The 11,235-nt window shown below is 42.9% G+C and overlaps 2 protein-coding genes across 2 annotated transcripts in view; one reads left to right on the top strand and one right to left on the bottom strand.

Annotated features, from left to right (window-relative positions):
- Positions 1 to 2,665: 2,665 nt before the first annotated feature.
- On the top strand, positions 2,666 to 5,406 carry s1pr3b (sphingosine-1-phosphate receptor 3b). The gene is made up of 2 exons (XM_084324730.1): positions 2,666 to 2,719; positions 3,504 to 5,406. Exon 2 carries the CDS (start codon positions 3,564 to 3,566, stop codon positions 4,725 to 4,727), a length of 1,164 nt encoding a protein of 387 aa, XP_084180856.1. The 5' UTR covers positions 2,666 to 2,719; positions 3,504 to 3,563; the 3' UTR covers positions 4,728 to 5,406.
- Positions 5,407 to 5,866: 460 nt separating this feature from the next.
- Positions 5,867 to 11,235, bottom strand: part of shc3 (SHC (Src homology 2 domain containing) transforming protein 3) — a gene marked incomplete at both ends in the record, with an annotated part of 120,301 nt that continues 114,932 nt past the window's right edge. The window contains 1 exon segment of the mRNA XM_084324998.1: positions 5,867 to 5,908. Within this exon segment, the coding sequence (XP_084181124.1) occupies positions 5,867 to 5,908 (42 nt within the window).

Here is an 11,235-nt window from a genome sequence, read left to right as displayed (position 1 = left end):
TTGATATAAGGACGCTGTACAGCGTCCCCCGGCAACTTTAGCATCGCCAGCAAAGACGTTGTAAATCGTTTTTAGGCAGTCAAAGTGTTAACAATTGTGTGTATTGAGCTGTACTGTATTGTACCCATTCTGCAATCTGTTAATACAATTATAAATCAATCAATCAATCAAACCCTACTGCTTCCAGGCCTTGTGCTAAGCTAGGCTAGCTGCTCCCTACTGCTTCCAGGCCTTGTGCTAAGCTAGGCTAGCTGCTCCCTACTGCTTCCAGGCCTTGTGCTAAGCTAGGCTAGCTGATCCCTACTGCTTACAGTCCTTATAAGCTAGGCTAGCTGCTCCCTACTGCTTCCAGGCCTTGTGCTAAGCTAGGCTAGCTGCTCTCTCCTGCTTCCAGGCCTTGTGCTAAGCTAGGCTAGCTGCTCCCTACTGCTTCCAGGCCTTGTGCTAAGCTAGGCTAGCTGCTCTCTCCTGCTTCCAGGCCTTGTGCTAAGCTAGGCTAGCTGCTCCCTACTGCTTCCAGGCCTTGTGCTAAGCTAGGCTAGCTGCTCCCTACTGCTTCCAGGCCTTGTGCTAAGCTAGGCTAGCATGCACCTGGACCTCTCTGTGAGGCTGCTGGACACAGAGATGTAACTGATATCAATCTTCTCGTCTGACTCTGGGGAAGATAGCAAATATGTGTATGTTGGAGTGTTTCTTTAAATGGGGGTAAAGGGGTAAGACGCCCACCTTAAGAACTGCACTACCCAAGAAAGATGCCCCCCTACTGGGGGTAGATGCCCCTAGAATGTAACGTATCAACAAGCTTAACAAAATAACAAATACTGTCTCATTAGCCAAATGCATCATGTATAAAGAGCTTCATCCAAAGTCTTCTCACTGTTTTCTTTTTACCTCATGAAGCGAAGAAATTCAAGCACAGTTTAATAGTGCTACTATATTCTCAGCATATTACTGAGATATACTGAAATATACTGATATAATACATTTCTTAGCATATATTACCTCATAATACCCCATTACTAAAATGAGTTGGATGCTATTTAGCAAGACCATTGATCAGAAATGAAATGGTGATGTAATTTATAGACATGCTGCGGCCTCGACCTTTAAATCCCTGGACTCTTAAAGCTTGAGATTCCCCCTCTGTTGAACCTTGATCTCCAACCTTTGTCAATGAAGTTGTATGTTGATGAACTCTTGATGAATTGAAACACTTATGTAAACAAGACGAAAGTATTTTTCTGGTCTTCATCCTCTTAGCAGTTGTTTGTATTGAGGTGTATTGTATTGTACCCATTCTGCAATGTGTTAATAAAGTTTTCAATCAATAAATGTCTTAATTGATTTGTAATCCTTGGCATTTATTTTTATTTTTATGTTTTATTTCTGTATGTAGGCCTACACGCAACGTGACTGTAAATGAGGGAAACCTCAGTTGCCTTTCGAGTTTAAATAAAGGTTTGAAATAAAATGTTGTGGTCATGGGGTAAATTATGGAGCCGGGTGGGGTTGGCTGGGGGGGTGTGGCATTTTACCTTGGTTTACGTGTCTATGTGTCTAACCAAGAGCCGATATCAGCTCATCTCTCTCTCTCTCTCTCTCTCTGTCTCTCTCTCTCTCTCTCTCTCTCTCTCTCTCTCTCTCTCTCTCTCTCTCTCTCTCTCTCTCTCTCTCTCTCTCTCTCTCTCTCCCCCTCGCTCTCCCCCCCCTCTCTCTCTCTTTCACATACACACACACACACACACACACACACACACACACACGCACGCACGCACGCACGCACGCACGCACGCACACACACACACACACACACACACACGCGCACGCACACACACACACACACACACACACACACACACACACACACACACACACACACACACACACTGTCTGCAGCATAACCACAAGAGGGGCACTTCACCAAAGGGGCATTTTGCACATAATCTCACACACATCCAAAACCTCTAAAACACAGTTTTGTACACATTAATTTAGTTTGACTGTTATTGAGAGTAATTTTTTTTAATATGGCCACCAGTGATGTCATCAGGGACATTGTGTTACAGCACGATGATGTAGATGTATTAAGACAAAATGTTAATAAACCAGCCAAACAAACTGAAATACCCTCTATCTGTATTTCCTTTGAATTTGTTGCTTCTATTTTATTTACAACGTGTATTGTGTTAACTTATCTTTCAAGAAATGTCTATAACGACATTATGAAACGTGTGGAGATTTGTTTTACTTGGTGTTAAATGGCGTTTTTCTTTATTGGTCAATCAAGTCCTATACTGCCTAAAGTGGCAATAATTTAGTCCCCACCAAGATTACGACGTCCATTGTTATGATTATACAAAAGCATAAAGGCTCCGATGAATAGAGCAACATACCTTGTAAACAACACAAGTAGCCTACAGTGTATGACTATGGATCTTCATAACGGAGCCTCCCAGGTCTGTGAGGGAGGGGTGTGACTGACTTCAAGCCAATCGTCGAGAGAGACAATGGTCCACTCCGGAGCTAGAGAACGCCAAACGATGCATATATTCCACCGAGTTCGTGTGATGGGATTCAAGTTTAGCAATATACCTACAGGATGCGAATAATCAATCACTATTTCGTATTAAAGACATGATCTTTCAGTAAGCGTTTCCATTTGAACTTGGACAAGCTGCCTCCAGGCTTCTAGGACTAACTCTCCCGAGAGCATCATTCGGTGAGTTGCCTCGTCGGTTTCCTCGTTGTGAAAATTGTACACTCCGGTGTTTTGACGTTACGTTTTAAATATCTGACATTTTCCCCAAATTGGTAGACAATTTAAAGTGGAGAAAACTGAATAATTGTATATGATGATTGACGATTATAAATGAAAATGGTTTACTGGCCAATATTCCCACTCCGATCAGTGCAGAAATTCAAGTGACAAATTCTAAAAGTAGGTACTACAAACAGTAGTTCATAATAACATGGGGGTGGGGTTCTTTTAATTGTGTGTGTGTGTGTGTGTGTGTGTGTGTGTGTGTGTGTGTGTGTGTGTGTGTGTGTGTGTGTGTGTGTGTGTGTGTGTGTGTGTGTGTGTGTGTGTGTGTGTGTGTGTGTGTGTGTGTGTGTGTGTGTGTGTGTGTGTGTGTGTGTGTGTGTGTGTGTGTGTGTGTGTGTGTGTGTGTGTGTGTGCGTGTGTGTGTGTGTGTCTCTGTGTGTGTGTGTGTGTGTGTGTGTCTGTGTGTCTTGTGGGGTAGACTAAGCTAATACTGTATGTAAACAAACAAACAATAAGAGTGTCAGTGCAATAAATTATTTGTTGCAACTTTGTGGGTTTACAGCTTCAGTCACTTAAAACCTTTACTTGGGCGGAAGATTATAGCCTTGTGAAGAATAATAGGCTAACTATGAACGTTTTAAATTAAACATAATATATCAAACATGCTATAAGCTATAAAACAACCAAAATGAAACTGCCTCCTGGTAACCCATGCTGTGCTCGTTTCATGTCCCTTTAGACGGAGGACGCTGGCGCTGAATTCTCACCTCAATACTGACATCTAGTGTCAACTTTGAAGATGATCAACCATCAGATATACCTCCACTACAACTACACGGGGAAGCTGGACCACCGGCCCAGCAGTAGTGAAAGCACCGGCGCTGTGGATGCCAAAACCATCGTGTTCCTCATCATATGCAGCTTCATCGTGGTGGAGAACCTCATCGTGTTGGTCGCCATTTGGAAAAACCACAGGTTCCACAACCGCATGTACTTTTTCATCGCCAACTTGGCGCTGTGTGACCTCCTGGCCGGCGTGGCCTACCTGGTCAACCTCCTGCTGTCCGGGGAGAGGACGCTCCAGCTGTCCCCCGCCTTGTGGTTCGTCAGAGAGGGGAGCATGTTCGTGGCACTGGGGGCGTCCATCTTCAGTCTCCTGGCCATCGCCATAGAGAGACACCTGACTATGATCAAAATGAGGCCTTATGACGCCAACAAGAACTACAGGGTTTTTCTGCTCATCGGCGCCTGCTGGCTTATAGCCATATCTCTAGGGGCGTTGCCCATTCTAGGCTGGAACTGCCTGGACAATCTCCCCAACTGCTCCACGGTGCTGCCTCTCTACACCACCAAATACGTGGCCTTCTGCATCACCATCTTCATGGCTCTGCTGTTGGCCATCTCTATCCTCTACGCCCGCATCTACATCCTGGTGAAGTCCAGCAGCCGCAAGGTGACCAAGCACAGCAACTCGGAGCACGCCATGTCGCTGCTGCGCACCGTCATCATCGTGGTGGGGGTCTTCATCGCCTGCTGGACGCCCATCTTCGTGCTGCTGCTGGTGGACGTGGCGTGCGGCCAGCGGCAGCGCTGCTCCATCCTCTACAAGGCCGACTGGTTCATCGCGCTGGCCGTGGTCAACTCGGCCATGAACCCCGTCATCTACACCCTGGCCAGCCGGGAGATGAGACGGGCCTTCCTGGGGCTGGTCTGCAGCTGTTTCTTCAAGGGGAAGGTCTCCCTCGGCGGCAGCGGGGCCAAGCCGGCGCTGGAGGCCAGCCGCAGCAGGAGTAAGTCCTGGAGCAGCCAGAACCAGAACCCCCAGGGCTCCAGGCAGACCGGGCAGCAGGGGGAGGAACAGGAGAAGGAGGCGGTGGCCCAAGATCAGGTCACAGTGCTGTCTCCCGGTGGGGCTCGGGCCGCCATCAAAAGCCTCCCAGACCGGAACGGACAGGACTGCTGAGGTCCCCACCTCGTTTTTAAACCTGTCATTCAACCTTTTCTGAAATGGGCGGGACGACACACTGAGAGCACGACCTCAAGAGTGACGGACAGGGTTGGAGGAACAGAGGGAGAGAGCTGGGGGCGCTGAGGCTGGTCCTCTGTTAAATGTACTAACAGGCCTACGAGAATGTTAATACAAGCCTGTTGCCCGCGGAGAAATGACATGTTCTCCATCTCACCTGTTCAGGGCGCTGGCAGGCCCCGCGCAGCGGAGAGCACTGCTGCAGCTGAGGCAGTACGCCGGTATGATGAAGTGTGATGGGTGAAAAAAGAGAGAGATGAATGAATGGAAACATGAGGTCTGGGCTACAGAACACATACTGTATATTTCCCTTGTATCCATGACTGCATAGCTCTGCCTCCCTCACTGCGTGTGGACGCATCACAGTGTACTTGGCATTAGACCGGCTGAGTCATGTAAACGGACTCAGTGTCATGTATTTATCAACCAGGCGTCATCATAGCTTCTCATGATTGATCCTCTTGACCCGGACAGAACACACAGGCCCTCTGTGGTGACGGATATGACCATAAAAAGACAGTAAGTAACAAATGAACCACTGTTGGAATAGTGTCAATGCTGCTACCATCTTTGGTAAGGGTGCCACAGTATCAACGCATGACAATGGAATGTCAAGAACGGGGGATATTTGTTAGTAGCGATTAGTGTAATGAAAAATAAGCTATTTATTATTTTATACAGTAGATACTGTAATGTTTATATGTACTCAAAAATATGATGGTGTTACAGTGTATAGTTTATGAAAATTGTAGCAGAACACATGTATGTGATGCAAATACGATTAGACGGAAACACCTAAACCAACATAATATTTCATTATATTAATGGCATTTTGTTCAAGATGCAATTTAGCATGCAATCCTTTTCAGTGGTGGTGGCCTTGAGCCTTAATTCCCTCAAATTAAATGAACAACAAAAGCAAAATACCGTATTTTGCTTGGGAATGAAAAGTGTCTGAAACTACTGGTATTTTACAATGAATTGCACTTCACACTCTTTCAGCACCGTGGACAGCTCATGACAGGCCTGGAGTCACACTCTTTCAGCACCGTGGACAGCTCCTGTCAGGCCTGGAGTCAGCTTGCTCTCCTTTTTGCTCTCCAGGCCTGTCCATGGTCCTGAAAGAGCACAAACCACTGACGTCAGGTCGCTCATGTGAGAGGAGTCTACAGTGCAACGTTGCTGTCTGTAATGTGTGGATGCCCTCTAGCCATTACCCTCCTGTCTTGGTAACACTACGCCCTAGCGTCTCAAGAGTTTGAGCACGGACCACATAAATCACACATGGATGCTGATGGAAGGACTGCCACATCGCTGGGATGTTGCTAGCTAGCTCACTAACTAACGAGTGGGCAGGGGTGTAAAGTACTTGAGTAATTGTACTTCGTTACAATACTTAAGTACTGTTTTGGGGGATTTGTACTTTACTCAAGTATTATTAGGTTTGTATACTTGCACTTTTACTCAATTACAAAAAACATACTTTTTACTCCTTACATTTAAAATGCAGACCTACAAAGTACAAATCTCGCAGGTCCAACTATTTTAATTAGTATATTTGTTTCTCTGGCCGAACTAACGTTAACGTTATTAATCCTGCGACCGCACTTTATTTAAAAACAGCCAATCAAATCCCCATTAATGGAAAATGAACCCGCCCATGCTGATTGGTCCTTGTGCAAGACTAGAAAGCAGGGATCTTTGATTAAACACCTGCTATCAGAAGAATAGACAGTCAGAGTGACAAGATACAGAAGGTGGCCACAAACGATAGTACGAGTGATGGAGAGGACGAAACGGAACATTGCATTGCCCCGGAATTAAAAAAAAGTGTTTACTTTAACTTTTTAGTACTTAAGTACATTTAAAAGTAGAAACCTTTTTACTTTTACTCAAGTGTGTTTTTAGCCAGATACTCAGACTTTTACTTGAGTATGATTTTGAGACGGTACCCATACTTTCACTTAAGTATAATTTCTGGGTACTTTTTACACCCCTGCGAGTTGGTTGCGATGCGGCACTGATGTCAGGGTTGCCAAAGACAGGAGGGTAATGGCTAGAAGGGATCCACCTTACAGCCGACTCTGGGCTCCTCACATGACCCACCTGACGTCACAGCAGCTTGATGGAACTCTGCCATTGTTTAAGCTGTTTACATTCTTGCATGTCAGTCGGGGGCCCTTTGGGAGGGCATGGGTTATTTAAATCCAAGGCCGCCACTGATCATTTTACCATGAGTGTTGGTTAGAGTACAATGGAGCAGTGCCCCCTCTGCTGGCCAAAATTAGGGTGATTCAGTTTACCACATTATCCGTGTTGAGGGCAAGAGTTTCTCAAAAGCTTCTCAGAGTTTCTCATAGCACTAAAGTAGTTTGGTTTTGTGGGATTGTATTACCAGCTGACCATATCAGCAAGATCGCAAATATTATATACTGTAGTGTATGCCCTTTGCAAGCATGAAGCACATTCACTGAAAGAACAGGTCCATACATCTTCCGACATTTTTAAAAGCATGAGAAATGTTCATGATGGCACATATACTGTAGTGTGGAAGTTAGGCATCTTTTTAAGTAAGGTATAATGTGGAAGTTAGACATAATTTTAAGTAAGGTATAATGTGGAAGTTAGGCATAATTTTAAGTAAGGTATAATGTGGAAGTTAGGCATCATTTTAAGTAAGGTATACTGTGGAAGTTAGGCATAATTTTAAGTAAGGTATAATAATGTGGAAGTTAGGCATCATTTTAAGTAAGGTAGAATATTCACAAAGGTAATGCACTTCCGTTTAGGAAATTCTTTGCTGTCTGTCTCAAGTACAGTGGCTTGCACTCTTGTGAAAACCACTTTACTACTCATGGATGGGTCAAATGACTGAATCTACCTTAAAGCATGAAACATGCTATACATCTTCAGTACATCACAGGGAAAAAAATGGAGATTGTACACATTCACGGTTTTATTGCAAACAGTCATACAGAATGATGATAAACTCATGCAACCAAAAGATTAAATCTGTAAACATTGTTTGGACTCATTTCTTTGTTTTTATTTATTTTTGTAAATTTTTTTTTTTTACTTGTTCCAAAATAGTGTTTTTTGTGTGATTCCCTCTGACAAAGATTCATATTTAGAATTTGGAAATGATACATTTATAATATGTAAGAGCGAGAGAGAGAAAGAGAGAGAGGGTGAGAGAGAGAGAGAGAGAGAGAGAAAAAGAGAAAACTGGAATCTCAAGCAGCAACACGCAGCAGGGCCGAAACACAACCTCTAGTGAACAGGCATGCCCCATTAAGGATCAGCTATTGCACTTTGGAGAGAGAGAGAGAGAGAGAGAGAGAGAGAGAGAGAGAGAAAGAAAGAGAAATAAAAACACCATTGGTACAAATAAAAGGCACATTTTCAACAGAAATCTGGAAAAGCCATGTTCTTATTTGTGTCTAGACAAGTTTGGTTGTGTACTTGCGTTAATTACTATATTATGCCACACAGCTGATGTAGTCGTCAGGGAGATTCAAGTATGGAATTGGTCCTGTTAGGTGTCTTTGTTTAAAATCGTTGCCCAGTTTTACCCAAAGTGACTTTTCTTTATAAAATATGCATTTAAAAAATAAGGTTGATCTCAGCTGAATTAAATAGATTTAGCATTGGGCCCTGTTCTGAATCAGTTGAATCCCTCACACGAAGAGCCATAGAAATCAGTTTTGAAAATCTTTTGAACAGCAAGAAACACTTAACTACAAGAATACCTTCAAAGTGAGAGTGTATTAGAGGAATTCCCTCACATTTGGAGTGTATTACGGGAATTTCCTCCAAATTGGAGTGTTTTACAGGAATTCATTCAACTTTGGAGTGTACTACAGGAATTCCTGATGCCAGACCCAAAATACCATTTCTCCTGTCTTTTTATAATGATGTTTACACATTCCTATAACATTTGAAAACATCATTAATCTCCAAACTAAAAAAAGGAATATGGTTCTTCTTCATCCGAAGGATCCACACATAATCCCTTGTCCCAAAACACTGGATATTTGATGGAGTGAGTGAGGACGAAGTGAAATTCTACGTTGGACAACTCACAAAAAGTCCCCCGTGTGCCTTCCCTCCCCTCCCTCTCAAGACACATGGGCTAAAGAGGGCATAGATATACTGTATATAACTAGATGGTGCAAGGCGGAGTCTCCAGCGTAGTTCACTGGCGGCCATCTTGTCACAGGCAACACGCCCACTCATAACATGAATGTCTATAGTGCATGTACTATTGAAATAACCATAGCTTGCTCAATTTTCAACCGATTTACAAACGGTTTGGTTTATTACAAACGTTATTAACGTCACGGCTATGATTCAGGATGCTTGGACATGTTGAAATTATTTTCATATGAAAGTCCATTATAAGTATGCAGTATGATAACTACATCTCTGACGATTATAACAAACCAAACCGTTTGAAAATTGGTTGAAAATGTAGCAAGTTATGGTTATTTTAATAGTACATACACCATAGATATTCCTTATATGAGTGGGCGTGCTGCCTGTGACAAGATGGCCACCATGTGGCAACGTCGGTCTCCATTGGCCAGAAGCGCGGGTGAGTCATCTAGCCTTTATGTCTATGAAAGAGGGTCCTCTGCTTCACGCCCTCTCCTCGGAGGCGTCTCGAGAAGTCGATTAGGAAAAGGGTTGAAAACAATTCTCGTCGAATGCCGTTGACTAAATGCTGTAATATGGACCTGATGAGTATCGGCAGTTTCCCTGACATTCCCAAATACTGCCCTATGCTAAAAGAAAGTGTGACCCCTAGAAGTGTGGTGGCGGTGTTGCCAAATGCATGTGCACTCCTCCCTCTTGCAGCAAAATACAGGTACATTATTTTACATTGCATCTGTCTTGTCAAGCTCTATTGAACACACGCTGATTTTGGTTCAATCGTACCCGTTCCAGTGCATATGAATTTGGTGTCCATCAGAATACTGACAATGGCGAGGATTGATGAGAGGGAAATTCTTCAGACAAAAACGTTTTCCCGGCGAAGGCAGTTGTCAGAATTTTGATGACCAATTTCACATTTTGAATATTATGGTCAGTATGAGGTCAGTCTTGGTTTAATCTCAGTACACTGCACTGTTCCAAAGCCCCCCCCCCCCCCCGCATGTACAATTGCAAATAGATTTTGAGCGGTTGAGTGATAAAATTCTGGAAAAACCCTGTTTCTATAGTATAATTTCCATGTGTGTTATTGTTGTAATATCTCAAGCCACATAGCATACTTTGCTGTTGATAAGTGATAACATAATAGAATTATATCGAGTATTGTGGGGGTAATAAACATGTTAATAAAAAAAAGAGAATATGCACACTGTGATGACATCTGGTGCCAATAATCCTACTGATATTAACACACTGAGGATGAAATAACCATTTATAATCAATCATTTTACATCAACAAGTGAAAAGTGATCTAATATTGAACTTTTCCTAATTGAGGGTGCTCTAAGGTGAACATCAGGGCATTTGTCTAATTCAATCCCGTCAGTATATATAGTGTAATATTACGTTTCAACACATGGGTGAATTGTCCTGGTACACCTGACACAGATGCTCTGAAGTTCTGATTGTGCTATTCGTTTGTGATCATTCAGTCAAATAATACAACTTTGAAAAAGGTCCACGATAAAAGCCAGAAACGGTAATTAACGATGTGAGAATATCCATTGCATGACTCAAGCCCCCGAAAAACTAATTATCGACTACACACACCTAGTTAAAAAGAAGAATCCAGAGAAAACCAATTCAGAAATAATTATCGTTTGAAAAGCATAAATATTTTACAGTTGTGAGCATACACAAGCATCTCATCCGGGGAAAAAAAAGGGCTTCAAGGTCTACGAACATTGTCCACAATAACAATTGATTTTTCACGTCATGCGACCGCAGTGACACAAGAGAGTTCTTGGTTAAAAAAAAGAAAAGTCAGTTATCTTTAAAGCCATGTTGACAGCACTATGGAGGGCATCTTGAGAAGATGGCCGCCCCCAGCACACCGTGACTACTGCAAAGCAAACACATTCACTTCTGTTCTCCCGATAAAAGCAGATTCAGCAGAGTGACTGATTGAGTCGAGTTCACACTAAAGGTGAGATTAAAGGACAATTCCGCCCCTAAAATAGTTTCAATATAAACAGCATTTGTGTGTCTTGCTTCTAGTTTTGTTTCCTCAAACTCTTCTGGTTGAAATCTGGTTGTGCTTGATAGACAAAACTAAAATTTAGGATATTCTTTTTCAATTCTAAAATACTTTACCGCCTCCTTGAGGTTTTGATTCACGCTTTCATCTAAACTACAAGAACAGTAGTAACACCAAATCAACATATTATGTCCAAATGCACCTATAGGTCTTCTCAAAAATATAGCATTTCAATCATCACAACAAAATAATAAC

This window comes from Notolepis coatsorum, assembly GCF_963971535.1.
Source record: "Notolepis coatsorum genome assembly, chromosome: 11".
NCBI lineage: Eukaryota > Metazoa > Chordata > Actinopteri > Aulopiformes > Paralepididae > Notolepis > Notolepis coatsorum.
The sequence above is the reverse complement of the archived record's forward strand: the minus strand, read 5'-3'. Positions and strand labels throughout refer to the sequence as shown.

Bases quoted from the DNA above. Each gene is read 5' to 3' on its own strand.
- s1pr3b (XM_084324730.1), top strand. From the start codon at position 3,564: ATGATCAACCATCAGATATACCTCCACTACAACTACACGGGGAAGCTG.